This window comes from Misgurnus anguillicaudatus, chromosome 9 (assembly GCF_027580225.2).
Source record: "Misgurnus anguillicaudatus chromosome 9, ASM2758022v2, whole genome shotgun sequence".
In the NCBI taxonomy this organism is placed as follows: domain Eukaryota; kingdom Metazoa; phylum Chordata; class Actinopteri; order Cypriniformes; family Cobitidae; genus Misgurnus; species Misgurnus anguillicaudatus.
In genome coordinates this window covers 18,614,839-18,633,886 of record NC_073345.2, presented here as the reverse complement: position 1 = coordinate 18,633,886, position 19,048 = coordinate 18,614,839, and the positions used below count along the sequence as shown (strand labels likewise).

Below are 19,048 nucleotides of genomic sequence, written 5' to 3'. Positions count from 1 at the left end.
CGGCAGAACCCGCTTAATCTCCGCTTAATCTCCTTATCCATTTCAATGTATATATATATATATATATATATATATATATATTATAATATATATATATATATATATATATATATTATATATATATATATATATGTATATATATGTGTGTATATATATATATATATATATATATATATAATATATATATATATATATATATATATATATATATATATATATCCCAAGGGTTTTTCCTCCAAGGACTTTTTTTACTTCCCCGGCTAAAAATAGCTGCTTGTGCTATCGTGTATTATGTTGTGCTATCTGTCGATTTTCTGTGCCTTTCACTGCATCTATTATGTAAAGCTGCTTTGATACAATTACCAAATTGTGAAAAGCGCTATATAAATAAAATTGAATTGAATTGAATTTAAATGACAATCTGTGAAACAACACATGCAAACCAATGATACACTCTGAGTAACAGTCATAGGACCTTACTTCTACTTCCTGCTTTGCTACTGTTCGGACGCTTTTACTTGCGCTCTGTGCTTTGCGCTTTTGCTTTTTCGCTTTTATCTTTTGATTCAACTACCAGCAGTTCAGCACAGTGCTCAAACTAAACAATTGGGCTCTCAAACTAAAACTACAAATTCCTGGAACTATATTGATATTTGGAATATTCAACAACTTGGGGTTTCTATCATAGCAGTCTACCAGTCTGCTATTGCCGGCAGCTGACAATCTAAAACAGGGACAACACAGCTGCCCACAACTCAAACAGAAGAAAAGAAGAAAAAATGCCTTCTTTTGGATCTCAATCCACCTGTTGCTCAAACTGCCACAGACTTTTACAAAAGATTGCGGTTCTCGAAACAAAGTTACTTGTGGCGCTGCCGACCCTGCCAGAACATACAGCGGAGCTTCATCGTGGTCCTTCTCAACATAAAGCTGGTGAGTCCTGTGAACCTAATGCTTATAAACAGGTCATAGTGAGCTCAGAGAAACCTAAAGTAATTGAGGACACAAACCGATGGCATAAACAGGGTGCGAGACCCAAAAAGTGCTCAAGACATTAGACTGTCACGAGTGTCACAAATTGCTGCATTAGCATCATCTACCCCAGATATGGGTACAACTCGAGTAGCCAATATTGGTATTCTACCACCCCCTGTACGGCTTGAAAATAGATTTGAAGCACTAATGAGTTTGGGTGAAGAATCCCCAAATGTTAATGGACACAGATCACATCAGTCAGTAGCTTACAGAGCTAACAGACGCTCAATATCATACAGGCAGCGGCGCTCCGCTCAGACAGCAGCCGAGCCAAGCACGCTGATAGTGGGTGACAATATTATCAGAAACTTTGAAAGCAAGGCTACCCGTACATACTGTTTTCCTCGTGCAACGGTTTCTGATGTTAACAAGGAAACTTGGCAACATTCTGATGAAACATAAGTCTGTCAGTCGGATTGTCATACATGTGGGAAAGAATGATACTCGGAAAAGAGCAGTCTGAGCTCCTTAAGGTGGATTTCAATGAACTTTTTGAAACACTTGCAAGACTGAAAGTTAAATCTTTCATCAGTGGACCTCTCCCAGCCCAGGGAACAAATATGTTTTCTCGGCTACTAAGTTTAAATTCATGGCTGCAAAAACCCTGCACCATGAGAGGACTGAATTACATTGACAATTTCAATATTTTCTGGAGCCAAAGGCAGCTTTTTAACACAGATGGTATCCACCCAAACAAACTAGGTGCTAGGTTGCTTAAAGACAATTATCTTTTTCTCCATGCATCATCCATCAGCTGAGTGTGCCAGTCCACTACTGAACAGCAGAAATGACCACAGGATTTTACACCAGCACCTGGATGGACATTCAGATGACAAGGATAAAACTCTGCAGTCACAACTACTGTTCACAGACACAGCTCAGGCTGAGCCCCTGCCCACAGACCTCGCTACAGCTGGATTGTGAATCAACACCCAAGGACGTTTCTGTTGATAATGATCAGAGGAATGATAACACTCCCTCCCAGCCTTCAGGAACACCAGAATCACAGCTGACGTCGTCACACTCTCTCTCCCTCTCTCCATTATCAGCACTTCTGGGCTTTTCAGAGAAAATGGAGAAACTGGTATCTGCTGGAACAAAGCTCTCCCACTCTATTGCTGCGAGTCCCCAAATATCAACCAAGAAGCGGCGGGCTCCTCAACCCACCAAAGCCTTCGGGCCCAGCCCTGCCCTCCCCCTCCATCTGAGAGAGGCCACTCCGACCTCTGCCTCAACGTCAGGGACCACACCAGCCCTCATCTGCAAACAGCACTGGTAACTGATGTGTGTTGGGTTCCCGCTACGTCAGCAGTAACAATCATAAATATTTTAAGAACAAGCGGGTGCCCAATGTCCCTTTAGCTTTCCCTGTCCTCTGTCCTGAGCATGTGATAGAAAGATGAAGGCCGTCTCCAGCCGCACAGCAATTCTATCTAATCTACTGCCTATTATACGTCATTCTGAGATTGATACAGTGCCAAAACCAGTTACTGTTAAGTTAGCACTTCTGAACATCCGTTCACTAAAGAACAAATCCTTTTTAGTCAATGGATCTTCTCACCACTAACAACCTGGACTTTATGTTTCTAAATGAAACTTGGTTAGATGACAGCTGCAGTGCTACAGTCCTCAATGAATCAGCCCCACCCAACTTTACCTTTATAAATGTCTGTAGAGCTGTTAGAAGAGGTGGAGGAATAGCTGCTTTATTCAAAGATGCCTTTCAATGCAAGCAAGTGTTACTTGGTGATTACCAGTCTTTTGAATATTTGTGTATTGCTTTAAAAGGTACACCACGCATTCTGTTTTACAATTATTTATAGACCCTCCCAAATACACCTCAGCATTTGTTGATGAATTCACAGCACTTTTATCAACAATTTCTCTGAATTTGATTATTTTGTTATTGCTGGAGATTTTAATATTCATATAGACAATGCAGAAAACAATGCTGCAATTGAACTGTTAAATGTTTTAAACACCTTTGATCTGACCCAGCACGTGCAAGGTTCTACACACAATCGGGGACACACTCTTGATCTGCTCATTAGCAAGGGTCTAAACATTTCATCCACTGTAATCAAGGATGAAGCCCTATCTGACCATTTCTGTGTTTACTTTGATTTATTGATCTGTCCTGCCACTGATGCTAGATCTGTCTATGTTAAAAAAAGGTTCATAAATGAGAACACCAGTGAGGTATTTATGAATGCTATATCAATGTTGCCAAACATATCGGCAGACTCTGTTGATGTTCTCCTTGAAAACTTTAACATAAAAGTTAAAGATGCCATTGATGGTAGGCTATAGCTCCAGTAAAGGTCAAGGTGATCACTGGCAGACGTTAAAGCACCCTGGAGAAACACAACAGCAGTACAGCGCATGAAAAGAACATGCAGAAAAGCTGAACGTATGTGGCGGGAAAACATACTCACCCTCCTGTTCTCCTTATACCCAGGAAGAGGAGAAGTGTCCCGGACCGGGCCACTGTAAGCAGAACAAAGAAAACCAGTGAATAAACTGTTTGTCGTCGCAAGGCTCAAGAGATAAGCAAAGGAGACTCGGAACTGTGCCCAGCCAAGTGATCTTAGCTTTCCCCTTTCCCCTCCCCCATATTTTTAAGTTAATTTAAATAAAGTTTTGTTTTAATTATACTTACGCTCTCTGTGTGTCTGGTCATTGGGGTGATTTTGGGACCTCCTCGAGGTGGAAACTAGGAAGGGGCGTGACACACGACACCTGTGGTCCGCTCCGACCCTGTGACACTCTCATATGCATAATTCTTTTCTTTACACTGCATGTGTGTGCTGCGCTACCGGAGCTGATCATAAAAGTGTAACTACTCACGTAACAGTCTTTAAATGGGGAAAACATGGAAGTGTTTGGTGGCTTCTACATTCATCCCTGTTTGGATCCTAAGGAATGAATGGGGCTAGGCTAAATGCTAACACTTCACGACGTGCTATGCAAAGATGAAGTGAAAAAAATAGGTATGTATTGATTTGTCTGGGTTGAGGTAAGAACATAGTAAAATATTGAAAAACTATTGAAAAATACTGTACTGTAAAAATCAAGTTTGAAATTTTTAAATTGTTATACTATAGACAATATAATTTGCAATAACAAATAACATGGCCTTCATGTGCCTGTGAAGTGTACCATTTGTAACTTTAAGTTTGTAGGGGGGGCTCATGAGGGCATCCTATGTTCCTCCCCTTCTTCTGCCCTCATGTCATGGTTACCACAATGTAGCACTCTAAATGCTATATAAGTTCATGAGCATTTCTTAACAGGATCTGCAGCTGGCGTGGATGGGAAATTGATGTCTGACACATTCACCATAGGAAGAAGTAGACACATTCGTGATCAAGGTCTGTTGTGAGAATCTTTTAAAAATATATTTCTAAATCCATAAATCGACTTTGTGAGTGTTGAGTTTTCATTAGTAGTTTAATTGTTTTTTTCTCTTTCAGCTTATGGCGGTGGCCAATGGCACAATCACAGAGGTGTCTTTTCTGTACCAGCAAATCTTTAAGATAGACTTTGATGCTAGCACTCACACTAAAATTGCAGTGGCGGTGCTTATAACCCTCTTTTTCATCTTTGTAAACTGTGTCATGCTTTTTGCTTTAGGAAGCAAGTCTGTCTTTTACGAAACTCCACGCTACATTCTGTTTGGTCACATGCTTATAAATGATTCTGTACTTTTGTTATTTACAACCATCATGTATATTTTTATTTATATCCAGATGCAAATCTCCAAAGCTTTGTGTTCTTTTTTAGTCTTTTTCTCCCACTGTACTTTCCGTAACTCTCCTTTGACACTCGCAGTGATGTCTCTGGAGCGGTATGTGGCTATCTGCTACCCTTTAAGACACTGTAACATTGCCACACCAAGAAGGACCACCATCATTTTGGGTTTAATATGGATTCTTAGCTCTCTGACTATTGCTATGGATATCATTTTAGCATTAATTGTCAACCCCAGTAGCTTATCAGATAATATATTTTGCACGTATGAGAAACTGTTTGTAGCGAAATGGCAGATGGATAAAGCTCAAGGGTTTGATATTCTTTATTTTGTGTCTGTTGCAGTGATTATTATTTTTACTTACATTAGGATTATGATCACAGCCAGGTCTGTTACATCTGATAAAGATTCTGCTAAGAAAGCCCTCAGGACAGTGCTATTGCACCTGATTCAACTTTGTCTGTGTCTCACCACATTTCTATATGCTACAATAGAGAAAGCACTGTACATGATGTCAGGTAGCAATTCCTCTCTCTTTGTAAACCTCAGATATCTGAATTATATTATTGTTCTTATTCTGCCACGCTGCTTGAGTCCTTTGATCTATGGTCTGAGAGACGAGGCCTTGTTGCCTTTATTCAAATATTACTTCTGTTATCGTTCAGGTAAAGCAAGACCACGTGTTAATGTACATTAACTAATCGGTCTAAATGTGTATCAATTACATCTGATCATGTTAAATTCTGTATTAACTAATATAACTAAATAAACTAATGTTTCTGGGGAAAAAATCTGAAAATTAGTTTAATAATTATAATATCTATTTTTTACTTACTCTGTATGTTTGGTTGGATATAAAACCTATAATCATATCTGCTTTTCAAATGGTGCTGACACATTCAGTAAACAAATAAACATTTCCATTCATATTTGCTCATTGGAAAGCTCATGTACTAATGAAGCAAACAGTAATGAACAGAATTTTAGTTAAAAAGTCTATAAAGTGTCTTTGGGGTTCAACAATTTATGAAAATAAGTACAGTACTGGCCTACTTGGGTACAGTCTTAGGCCACCATGCTACCTTTAGATTTGTTGTTTTTGCAATGTTATAGTGATCATATATAATTATTTCTCAGTCTCAGAAAACAAACTAAATACAGGAAATGTATATGTAGTGTTAAAAACTGTATAAAAATGTAAACTGATGTGTCAAGTTTTTACGGTTAACTCCCCTTCCACTTGAGCAACATCAGGAAACTGCAGGATCTCTTAAACCTAAATAAAATTAAATCCTAATTCTAATTCTAATCGAATGAATTCAGGACTTTAGTCTCTTCAAAAAAGCTCAAGATGTGTTTTGTGCCAAGAGAGGCCAAAGAATACTGATTGATGCCTGAAGAAGACATTTAGTTCTGAAAATTTAGTTTTTAATTTTGTGTACATATTTCCTGTTTCTTCTGCTTGTATCTTAAAAAGAGTGAAACATTTTTATGGATGGACATTAAAAGTTTGCTAAAACAACAAAGCTGGTGGCCTAAGACTTTTGCACAGTACTGTATATATTAAGTTGCGCTTTCTCTTTTTTCTATTTTAAAACCATCAGGGTTTGGGTTAGGATGTCCGAAATGTAAAAGCAAGTTGTTCTAACCCCAACCTCAAGCGACAATGTTAAAAAAACAGAAACCAATACATAAAATGACATGAAAAGCTTTGTGCTATTTGTACAGACCAGGGGTCTCAAAATGCTGTGCAAATTTAATCTTACAATCATTTCTTAAAAGCGCGTACGTGTGATTCATAAAATGAATGTATGTGTCTGAAAGTCAGGCGTTTCAGACGGGAAATCTATAAATCGACCTTGAAATTGTGCGCAGCTAAACAGTTGCAGATTTCTTTGACATATAAAAGAGCACCTGTCAATGTTTAAAGGAACAGTATGTAGGATTGTGGCCAAAACTGGTATTGCAATCACAAAACTTGTGGCTAAAACTGGTACTGCAATCACACAACTGGTGGCCAATACACAAAATGACAACATAAACATCAGTTGAGGGCTGCAAATCAACTTTTTAAATAACAATATCCTGGCCAGACAACTGTTGTCAGTGATATAAGTATTTGAAATGAAAATGATTTCCTAATGTCTAGTGACATATCAGGGCCATTTTATGATTAATTGATATACATTTCTTACATACTGTTCCTTTAAATCCTTTCAGCAAGAATTGGAGAAAATTCTATATTGTATACCTTAATTTTAGAAAAGCAGTCTGAGTTAGCTATTCACATGTTATAAGCTGAGGCTAATGCCACTCTGCCAATTTGTGATTAATTTAGGTGAAACTTCTATGATTGAGAATACGTAATATTGTTCAATATTAAATAAATTATAAGAATTCCCCTGTCCAATAAATCAACTATGACAGTTTAGTTAAAGTTTCTGTTTTATTGTCTGTTTCTGGAATGTGAGATTGGGCCTCCTTAACCTGGCAATACAATTTTTTTGTTACAAATCCCTTGAAATAAATGTTAAGCATTTTCTTTTTTGATGAAGTAGCTATTACATGATATAGTAAACTTTACAATTAAGGTCTATTTGTTACGATTAGTTAACTACATTACTTAGCATGAACATCTTGGTTCCCTGAGAAACCGTAACGAGACATTACGTCAGTAGCTGCCGCTTTGGGAGGTCCTCCGCCTTCCGATTTTCTGAAGCTTTTTATAGAACAACACCAGTGTACTGTCCAATGCCTGCCATGACAACGTATAGAGGTATGGGTTTTGACGCTATATAACGAACATCTTTAAGGCATATCCTCAGATTCTTTCGACTGAACAACAGAAGAGCTGACCTGAGCATTGACACAGAAGCTTACGCAATGTTTGTAGCAGAGACATTCCCTTTCGGGAACAGTCACTCGACATTGCGTCAGAAGCTTACACTATGGGAGACTGTATAGAACTGCACCGTGAGAACAGCGAGGAGCAGCCCTAGTGGAGCTTACTGAAACCCATGCACCGCAACGCTTAGCAGTAGCACAGAGCATAGTCCTAACCCAGGCTGCGTAAGCCAACATGAAAAAGATTGGATGGAAGAGCCTCTAGGGACCCAATCAGAAACTTGTCTTGACCCAGGACAGAGTACACACAGACACAGTCTAATCACTGCACTACACAGGGCAGCAGATAAGCATGATGCAACAAATTACCAGACGAGCAGGCCTTGCACAACGCAAGCAATAGCAAGTACACTTGTGTTCGGCATCTGTTGGTGTAGCACATCAGGATAGCTAGTGTGAAAGAAACGAAGATGAAGCGAATACAGCTACCTTGACATTAGCAGTAACACAGTAGCACTGGCAACATGCGGTACACACTGTGAATATGCGTTAACCATGCGACTGCTGACTGGAAACACATCACAACCTGAGAGCGGAGGCGACATGTTGCCCTCCCTCAGCACCCAACTCAGTAGCTGATTGTTAGGTGGGCAGGGAGTTACTCACCGAGCAAGTTTGGAAAGCCCCAGCAAATGCATCCGGATCCAACGCAATATCTTCTGCTTACAAAGAGGTTGTCCCCAGCACTGCCACTGTGGCACAAAGAGCTGCTCAGTCTGCCCTGTTCAAGCACTCAGATAAACATATAAAGCCCAGACCAGACATAGCTCACATAGAGCCAGAATAGAAGGTGAATTCTCAGGAATTCCTACCATAGCATCACTGAAGCTGGACCCTTCCAAGCCTTCCGCCCTCCACGTGGAACCTAAAGCTTACTGCAGAAGGCTGGTCACAACGAGTTCCTTAACCCATGGTAGTGATCTAGGTGAACTGGAAGCAAACTAGCCTGGGCAGAACTAGGAACGCTGCTGAAATCACCCCCTAAGGACATTTTGATCCTTCGACATTTCATAATGACACTACGATCTAGCGTCAAAATGAAGCTGCAGGCCGACACACGAGCCGTCCTCCTGTGTTCTCACTGGTTTGAAGAAAGAACCCAAGAGGAAACCGGCATGATACGAACAATGTAGAATCTAGTGAACGTGTTAGGTGTCACCCAGCCAGCAGCTCTACAAATGTCTGTTAAGGAGGAACCGTGAGCCAATGCCCAAGATGATGCCACACTTCTTGTAGAGTGAGCATGTAAATTAAATGGGCATGGAAAGTCTTGTTTTTGGTATGCAAGGGCTATTGTATCCACAATTCAATGGGGCATCCTCTGCTTGGTAACAGCTTTCCCTTTCTACTGACCACCGTAACAGACAAAGAGCAGGTTTGAGATCCTAAAGCTTTGAGTTTGATCCACATACACACGTAGTGCACAAACAGAAAATAATAAAGTCATGGCTGGGTCTACCTCCTCCAAAGGCAGCACTTGCAAGTTCACCACCTGATCCCTGAAAGGAGTGTTGGGAACTTTGGGCACGTAGCCAGGCCTGGGTCTCAGTGTTACGTGTAAGGAGCAAATTTTTCATTGTAAGAAAGTTAATAATCACAGTGTGCAGAGGCTCAAAAGAAATGTCCTGTAAGGCTTTCAGCACCATGGACAGATCCCAAGGAGGAATATCAATCGTCGGGCACCTCTAAAAAATCCTGCTGACCCACTGACCTACCATTTATCGGAGCATGGTATGCATATTCTTGGGGGGTTTTCTCATTTAGAAGAACACCATTCGACAAAGAGGTTCCATTTCAACCTGTCTCGTAGACAGCGCTCTCGCTGCAGCAATAGTGTTAGATACCACTTGCGGTAAATCACCCAGAACCTCTGCTCAAAGACCATACATCGAGATTCCACAGGTGGGGGCGCTGGTGAAATAATGTGCCTCCTTCTTGAGAAAGTAGGTCCTTCCCCAGGGGACTCCACCAGGGAGGGGCTGTCGCGAGGAGCGAGAGTTCTGGAAACCCTGTCCTGGTGGTCCAATATGGTGCAACTAGAAGCATGCTCTCCTTGTCTGATTTTGCAAATGTCTGTGCGAGAAGGCTAACTTGGGGAAACGCATATTTGTGAAGACCCTGCGGCCAGCTGTATACCAGTGCATCCACACCGAATGATATGTCAGCTAGTGAATAAAACAGGCGACAATGGGCTGTCTCTGGAGAAGCAAATAGATCTATCTGTGCTCTGCTGAAACTTTCCAAATCAGCTGAACCAACCAGAGGTGGAGTTGCCACTGGCCGGGGCATGCTGCTTGCGACAGCGCATCTGCAGCTGTGTTGCACAACCCCAGGATGTGAATGGCACGAAGAGACCTCAGATTCTTCTGACTCCATAAGAGGAGAGGACGGGCTAGTTGTAACAGGTGACAAGACCACAGTTTTGCTTTTGAATGTATTCTGGCAAGTCAGGATGGACTGAACATGCACTTTTGTTAGACGTGAGGTTAAACCGACCAAGTCCAGTTCCATACTAAGAAAAGAGATCCTCTGCACGTGGCAAATTTTGCTCTTTTCCAAGTTGACCCAAAGACCCAAACGAGATAGGTGTTGGAAAACGAAATCTCTGTGATCGCAAAGCGTCTGACGTGATTGAGCTATTATGAGTCAATCGTCTAAATATGTGAGAATGCACACACCTTTCTCTCTCAAGGGTTTTAAAGCCCCATTCGCTGCTTTTGTGAATACATGGGGAAAGAGAGAAAGCCTGAAAGGTAGGACTTTGCACTGATACGTGGGAGAATCGAGACATGAAAGTAAACGTCCTTCAGGTCGATGGTTGCGTACCAATTATGTGGACGAATGCATTGAAATATTCTTTTGGGTGTCACCATTTTGAACGGTAACTTGTAAAGAGCTTGATTCAGCGAACGCAGGACCAGGACCTGTCGCAATCTGCCGCATTTCTTGGGTACAATGAAGTAAGGGTTGTAAAACCCAGACCTCATCTCAGCAGGAGGGACCGGCTTAATCGCGTCTTTCGCCAGTAGGACAGCAACTCTACATGAATTATGTGCGCATCTGCAACTCTCACCACAGTGAAGCAAACGGTGGAGAATTTTGGGGAGCGCCGGATGAATTGAATCACATAGCCAAGATGAGTCGTGCGTAAGAGCCAACTCGACGGGCTGGGAAGCTGTTTCCACGCCACAGGCACAGCCAGAGATGGTGCTCCTGGACTACCAAGGTGGACATAGCATGACCTACGGCTTGAGCGGTGACTTTGGTCGCATGAAGCGCCAAGTTGATGGCTGCATGCAGCTCAGTGAAGGCCGACGAGTCATGACCTCCCTAGTGCTGGTCCCTCAGAGCCTTAGCCTGGTGAACCTGAATTAATGCCATGGCATGCAGGGCTGAAGCTGCCTCCCCACAAGTCCGGTAGGCAGCTGCCAGGACGAAGCAACACTGGCTGGACACAGCTGCATCGCAACCGGGTGCTCCACTGATGGGATACCGGCATATCCCCTGGCAGCTCCACCGTCAAGAGAGATGAGGCGCTGAAACTGCCGGTTCCGTGTTTTCCATGACCGTGTCAACTTCTCATGCACCTTGGGGAAGAAAAACATATTTATACACCACTGATAATATAGTTATGTATAATATATAGAATTTCTGTCGAGGGCTTTTTCTAAAATGTACACAATGAACCTTTAAAGTGTAAAGGTTTTAAGAATAAGTAACAGTAAAAATTTAGAAATTCATGGCAATATATTATTAATTAAATATATTATTATTATTTATAATAATAAATACCAATATACTTAGGGGCCAGTCACACCAAAAGCGTTTATGGCAGTTGCAGGCGCCTTTTTTGAATGATATTCTATGGGCAGGGCGCGTTTGCGCACTGTTTATGCGCGCCGAGCGCCTTGCGGTTTTTGCCGCCTGCCGCGCACGCGTTTTTTAAGGAGCGCTGAGAGCGGAGAGGCGCCTGACGTCATTCGCGTCTTCCATTGTCCAATCGAATGAGGGGAGAGGCGGGCCTTACGTTGTGGTGAGGGAAGTTTACAGTTGCTTTGAAGAACCGGACTCCACTCGCTCACTCTCTCCTGCGTGTTTGTGCACCTCTCACCCTCAAACAAGGTCAAAGCAAGCGCCCTCTTTTTAAAGCTAATATGACAGTTAACATCAAAAGAGCGCTCACGCTTCAATATTTGATTGACAAGACAGCTGACTCGGTGGTTGCTTAGCAATATGAAAAGCCGCGCCGCACTGCTCTTTTTTAAAAAAGGCAGTGCGTCGCGCCTTGCGTTTGCAAGCGTTTAAAGCGCTTTTGGTGTGACTGCGCCCTTATGCAATTGTTTTTTACAATTGGTCTCTCTCTCTCTCTCTCTCTCTCTCTCTCTCTCTCTCTCTCAAAGATGCCCATTGTTACCACATTCTAGCTGCCACTGAATGCTATATAAATTCATGAGCAACTGCAGCTGGCATAGATGGGAGATTAATGTCTGACAATTTCACTGTAGGAAGAAGACACATGTGTGTCTTAAGTCTGTTGTAAGTCTTAAAGCTTTTAAAAAGTTTACTTTGAGTGTTACCTTGTTCTCATAAGACATGTTTGTCTGTTTTCTCTTTCAGCTTATGGCAGAGGCCAATGGCACAATCACAGAGGCGTCTTTTCTCTTCCAGCAAATCTTTCAGTTAGGGTTTGATGCTGCCAAAAACACAAGAATGTCATTGTCTGTGCTTATACCCCTGTTCTTCATCTTTATAAACTCTGTCATGCTCTTTGCTCTAGGAAGCAAGTCAGTATTTTATGAAACTCCACGCTACATTCTGTTTGGTCACATGCTTATAAATGATTCTGTACTTTTGGCCGTCACAACCATCATGCTACTTTTTACTTCTACCCCAATGCAAATCACCAAAGCCTTGTGTGCTCTTTTAGTTTTTATCTCCCACTGCACTTTCTTTAACTCTCCTCTGACACTCGCAGTGATGTCTCTGGAGCGGTATGTGGCTATCTGCTTCCCTTTAAGACACAGCAGCATTGCCACACCAAGAAGGACCACCATGATTTTGGGATTAATATGGACACTTAGCTCTCTAAATATTGCTGTGGATATTATTTTTGCATTACTTGTCAACCCCAATTACTTATCAGATCATTCATTTTGCACGCATGAAAAACTGTATTTAGCCAAATGGCAGATGGATACAACTCAGGGGTTTGAGATTTTTTATTTTGTGTCTGTTGCAGTAATTATTATTTTTACTTACATTAGGATTATGATCACAGCCAGGTCTGTTACATCTGATAAAGAGTCTGCTAAGAAAGCCCTCAAGACAGTGCTATTGCACCTGATTCAACTTTGTCTGTGTCTCTCCTCTTTTCTATATGCTACAATAGAGAGAACACTGTACATGATGTCAGGTAACAACTCCTATCTCTTTATAAACCTCAAATATTTAAATTATATTACTGTTCTTATTCTGCCACGCTGCTTGAGCCCTTTGATATATGGCCTGAGAGACGAGGCCTTGTTACCTTTATTCAAATATTACTTCTGTTATCGTTCAGGTAAAGCAAAACCCCGTGTTAATGTACATTAACTGATCTGGAGAGGTGTTATGCAATAATAATAATTAAAGAGATGGGTCTAAATGTGTTAGAATGATATATTCTGATCATGTTGAATTTTCTTGACGTGTTTTAAAATAAAACCTGAAAAAGTCTGAAAACTAGTTTAATAGTTATAGGAGTGGTTTCCCAAACTTTCATTTAAAAACAACTGATTAACTTTAACATATACCAGTGGCATTGCTTTGTCTTAAGATGCACACCTGTAGAGTTTTTTGTAAGGTATGTTTGTAAAAACATCTTAAATTACCTAATATATATATATGGCCTAGTCCTGGATTAACCTCAACTCTGTCCAGGAAACCACCCCATAATGCTTTTATTTTAAACTTTGTATTTAAACATTACTATTAAATGTCGCTCACTGGAAATTTCATGTATATTTGTGGCTATAAATAGGTGATAAATATGTACATTTTACATTCTGTGAAAATATGATATCTTTAATATTGAGTAAGACCATGTCAGACATTGAAATCAATGATAGAAATTAAACTTTTATGCTACTATGTCAATTATGAGACTTTAGTCTGGATATTTCAGATATAGTGAAATATAGTTGCTATCAATATCATGATTCACAGAAAACATATTACTAATAATACTAATAATGACATAAAAATTATATTATTTTATTAAAATATTATTCCCAAACAATGCTACAAGTGTTAATGTGTACCTCATAAGAATTAATTATTATCTTTTTTATGAGTAAAGAAAATGTGTATATTTCTATTCTAGCCATAAATATGACTTTATATTGTGTTACGCATGACTGTTGTGTAGTATATATGAAGTGTGCAACACTGTGCAATTTAAAATAGCTAGTGGCCAATTTTTAAAAAATGTTTTAGCCCAGTCTTTGTTGGGTTATGATATCTTGTCCAGTGTATATGTCATGCTAAAAGGGACAGTTCACTCAGATCTGAAAATTCTGTCATCATTTACTCACTCTCATGTTGTTACATACCTGTATAAGTTTCTTTGTTCTGATGAACACAAAGGAAGATATTTGATGAATTTTTATAACCAAACAGATCAGAGGCCCCATTGACTTTCATAGTAGGATAAAGGAATACGAACATTCCTCAAAATATCTTCCCTTTGTTCATCAGAACAAAAAAAATGTATACAGTTTGTAACAACATGAGAGTGAGTAATTGATGACAGAATTTTCTTTTATTTTTTTATTTTAAACTATCCCTTTAATGCATGAGATGCTTGATGTTACCTTTGCTGTAGATCACAGAGGCCTACACACTTCACACTTTCAAAAATGCTGTAAAGGTTTGTACCTTTGCCACTCACTAGTTCTGTTGCTCATGAACTGTCTCAGAGCAGCTTAAACTATTGTCTGAATAATAATGCTTTCTAGTTTTTGTTAAGTTTATATATTAGCAGTTGTATAGCTTATGACACGGAGTGACTTTTAGGGCGGAACCAAAAGTGAGAGGAAAAGTTCCGCCCGGACCGAATACCACAAACACCTGTCACTTCCGGGTAACCCTGGGCAACCTAAATCAGGCCGAATTCGCAACAGGTGAGAAGAATGACGTGGCGATTGTTGACTGGGCGTCTCCGTGCACGAATAGGGTACAAAATGTACTTACCTTTGTGTGTGTTGTAGCCAAAGGCACTGAGAAGAAAGGTGCCCTGGGTGAAGTCGCGGTGGAACGGCAGAGCATCCGAGTATAGCTGCTGTCTAAACTGCCCCACCGTGTGTGTGGACATCGGTGGAGGAGTCGAAGTGGCAGAGTTGAAGCACTGTGGTCTTGCGGGCCTAACCCGACCGGTCGAATATTGTGTGTGTAACAGTGAATCCCAGTTTTCCTCAGGATGGGCCTCAACCCGGTGCAGAGTACGGACCCTATTATATCACTGGAGTGTGTGTGGAGTGCAGTGGGTGAGCTTTTCCTTGACGTGTGTGCACTTGAAGCTTTGCAGTACTGTGCCGTCTCTTTTGCTGTCTGTACTCGCCCTCAGGTCCGGGGAGCCCCTGCTGGAACGAGTGTGAGCTGTTGCCACCATTAATCGCCAAAACTCACGACTGCCTGCTACCATCTTTGGCCCAGAGGAAACGGAGGTGTGTGGGTTCAGCGTTTGAGGTACTGTACAGAGCTAAAGCTAATTCATCCTGCATGTACTGAAAGCCTAAAGTAGGAAACTATTACAACGATCGATACTTACCCGTACCCAGAGCTAAAGCTAACTCACCTTGTATGTTCTGAAAGCCTAAAGTAGGAAATTATAACGACGATCGATACTCTCCTGTACCCAGAGCTAAAGCTAATCGCCCTGTACGTTCTGAAAGCCGAGAGTGGAAGATTATAAAGACGATACATACACACCTTTACCCAGATCTAAAGCAAACTCACCTTGTATGTTACGAAAGCCTAAAGTAGGAAAATAAAACGACGATTGATACTTACCTGTACCCAGAGCTAAAGCTAACTCGCCCTGTACGTTCTGAAAGCCTAGAGTGGAAGATTATAACGACGATCGATACTCACCTGTACCCAGAGCTAAAGCTAACTCGCCTTGTATGTTCCGAAAGCCTAGAGTGGAAGATTATAACGACGACCGATACTTACCCATACCCAGAGCTAAAGCTAACTCACCTTGTACATTCTGAAAGCCTAGAGTGGAAGATTATAACGATGAGCGATACTTACCTGTACCCAGAGTTAAAGCTAACTCGCCCTGTACGTTCTGAAAGCCTAGAGTGGAAGATTATAACGACGATCGATACTTACTTGTACCCAGAGCTAAAGCTAACTCACCCTGTACGTTCTGAAAGCCTAGAGTGGAAGATTATAACGACGAGCGATACCTACCTGTGCCCAGAGCTAAAGCTAACTCACCTTGTACGTTCTGAAGGGCTGGAGTGGAGAAATATCACGTTAACCGATACTTACCTGTACCTAAAGTTGAAGCTAACTCACCTTGTGTTATCAGAGACCCAGAGTGGAGAGACACAACAACGAACCTCGTTATTTTCCTGTGCACAGAGTTAAAGCTACCCGCCTTGGCATTCTGTAAGTCAGAAGGGTGACAGCGAACAGTGAGTGCTACTTATCTGTACTCCAAGTCAAGGTTAATTCATCTTGTGTATCTTGAAGGCTCGACATAGAAGGGAAACTACTGCAACCAATACTTACCAGAACCCGGAGTGGGGGAACGAGGCCGCTGGAAACGGGCCCGAGGAAAGTCAGTACACTGTGGACCCAGGTAGTGCTGTTCACCTTTCCCCAAACTTCATAGTGTGTTTATTCTGCCTTCAGGAAGAAGAGAAGGGCGCCACGAGAGCAATAAAATCCCCAGGAGGTGCGATAGGGATGAAGGAGCACCGTCCTGTCCTTTCCCTGTAGATACTTACGCTTGCTGGCTGGTCTTCCTGTTCCCCCTTCCTTGGACCCCGTCTCTCCCTGGGGGAGAGAGAAAGACCATATTTTAGATTTCCCTTTCCCCAAAGTGATTTTAAATAATTTAAATAAAGTTTGTTACATTTTACTCATCACCCTCTCGTGTGTCTGGTCATTGGGGTGCTTTTGGGACCTCCTCGAGGTGGAACCTAGGAAGGGGCGTGACTCACATAGTCTGTGGTCCGCTCCGACCTGTGACACTTACTTTGTAAGAAAGCAGCTATTCACATGCCATAAGTTGATGTCAATGCCCCTAATGTTGTTCTGTCAATTATTCAACCCCATGTCCAATAAATCAACTGTATGTCATTTAACAAAAAGGTTCTGTTTTATTGTCTGTTTCTGTTTCAGACTTGTCACGGTAGGATATCCATTGTTTCCTCCGTGTCATTTGTGTTGTGTTTGTCCGTGTGTCTCAATCAGCTCCCTTGTTCAGTAGTCAAGGCACTGATTGGGGAGTCTGCCATTTTTAAGGGCTGTCTCAATCGCAAAATCCGTCCAGTGCACTGGAACGTTTGTTCCCTTAAAAAATTCCCAGAATGCAACGCAAAAACCACTGAGCATCGATGGTCCCTATGTTCCCTTACCGGAAATCACGTGATCCAATCATCCAACTCAATAAACTTTAAGAAATGTTACAGAACTTTCATAAAGACAAACGCTTTTTTTAGTTTGAAATATAAACACAAATCGCTACACAGTCAGGGACCACAATCTAATCAATATTTAAAATAATCATATTTAAAAAAATTTATACATTTAAAATGTAATTATATTCCTCCAATTTCATGCACGAATATGTAAGAGAATAATGACAGCGGTTTTCACAATGTACTGTTTAAAAGTCCGAGATATGTTGGTTATGCCAAATGTTGATGAGTAACAGCTGTGAGTGATCACAACGTGCTTAAGCAGCCACGTGACAGAAAAATAAGTGAACACTGTCCCAATGTCAAGTGAGCTAGGGGCCTTACCAGTGCCCGAACATGTGTACATGATATACTAGCCGTTTCTCAATGTCAAGGATACTTCCTTGGCAGGACTCCTTTTAAGCATTCGGAGAACACGTTAAATGGAACAGGCTAGCAAGTGCACGTCATTACGTCATTGCGTGATTAAAAGGTGTGCTTTCGGTGCTGCGCGCATAGGATTGTGGGTGATTTCAACGCGTGAAGAGCGTGAAGGATACAAATTTGCATCCTTTCCTGTATATGGGATATTGCTCGAACGAAGGACTTAGTCCTTGGCTGAAATTTCGAGGATCCTCAACATTGGAACAGTCCTTCTACGGACATCGATGACGTAGCATCCTCGAAATTCTAGCCTCCTAGGATCCTTCCTTGACATTGAGAAACGGCTATAGATTCACAACCTCGGGAGCTAGGGAACGAATTGAGACACAGGGTATGTTTGTACTCACGTCTGTTCCATGTGCTCGTTAGGTTCATTCCTGCCACCTGTGTGTTGATTGTCTCACTCCAGCTGATCCTCATCACCACTCTGCTATATCTACCCTCAGCTCTTTCTGTTTGTTGTTATATCCTCACTTCATGTTCACGCTGTGCCCACTGGATTATCGTGTTCTGTTCCTGTGTTGTCTTCGTGTTCATGTTGTCTTCGTGTGGATGTTCCGGTCTGTTCCTAGTTATCACCATTGGACATCATCACAACAACACCATCTTCAGCTACCAACACTTCACTCACCGTAGTCCTTCATTCACCATTGCAAAGACTCTGGATATTTATCAGCTCTGTCATTCACCATTTCATATTACCCAAATTGTAAATAAACATTCTTTGATTTCCTGAATTTGCTTTCTCCTCATTTCACGAGTCGTTACAAGACTGACCTCCGTTCTTTACTCAATTTTTATAAGGTAAGTGGTTGCAATCAATTTATTTAAGCTACATTTAAACAAACGTATTTTATTTTACTTTACTCGTCTTTTTTGTTTAAATGTAGCTTAAATAAATTGATTGCAACCACTTACCTTTAAAAAATTATGTAAATTGAATGAATCATTTTTTTCATGGGCAATAGAAACTCATTAATAAACATCAAAGACCCCGTTCTTTCTGTGTTTTTGAAGCTTTGATTGTGTTTACAGTGCTCAATATAACGTGTTTATGTTTCACGTGTAAAAAACACACAATTTGATTATCTAAAAACAGGCTGATGTCTTCCTTGTTCTATTAAGTCCCTCCTTCAGAAATACGTATCGAATTCTGGTTGTGTGGTTTGTTTAGTGTGTTGTGATTTGATGGCAGCTTAGCTTGCTGTTAGCTTAGCTGGCAACTGACGTATTCCTGTGGGCG

The 19,048-nt window shown here is 41.1% G+C and overlaps 2 protein-coding genes across 2 annotated transcripts; both read left to right on the top strand.

Annotated features, from left to right (window-relative positions):
* The first annotated feature begins 3,690 nt into the window (after positions 1–3,690).
* On the top strand, positions 3,691–5,487 carry LOC129424511 (odorant receptor 131-2-like). The gene has a single exon (XM_055181205.2). It carries the CDS (start codon positions 4,512–4,514, stop codon positions 5,481–5,483), a length of 972 nt encoding a protein of 323 aa, XP_055037180.2. The 5' UTR covers positions 3,691–4,511; the 3' UTR covers positions 5,484–5,487.
* Positions 5,488–12,310: 6,823 nt separating this feature from the next.
* On the top strand, positions 12,311–13,282 carry LOC129423287 (odorant receptor 131-2-like). The gene has a single exon (XM_055179537.2). It carries the CDS (start codon positions 12,311–12,313, stop codon positions 13,280–13,282), a length of 972 nt encoding a protein of 323 aa, XP_055035512.2.
* The last annotated feature ends 5,766 nt before the right edge of the window (positions 13,283–19,048 follow it).

Bases quoted from the DNA above. Each gene is read 5' to 3' on its own strand.
- LOC129424511 (XM_055181205.2), top strand. From the start codon at position 4,512: ATGGCGGTGGCCAATGGCACAATCACAGAGGTGTCTTTTCTGTACCAG.
- LOC129423287 (XM_055179537.2), top strand. From the start codon at position 12,311: ATGGCAGAGGCCAATGGCACAATCACAGAGGCGTCTTTTCTCTTCCAG.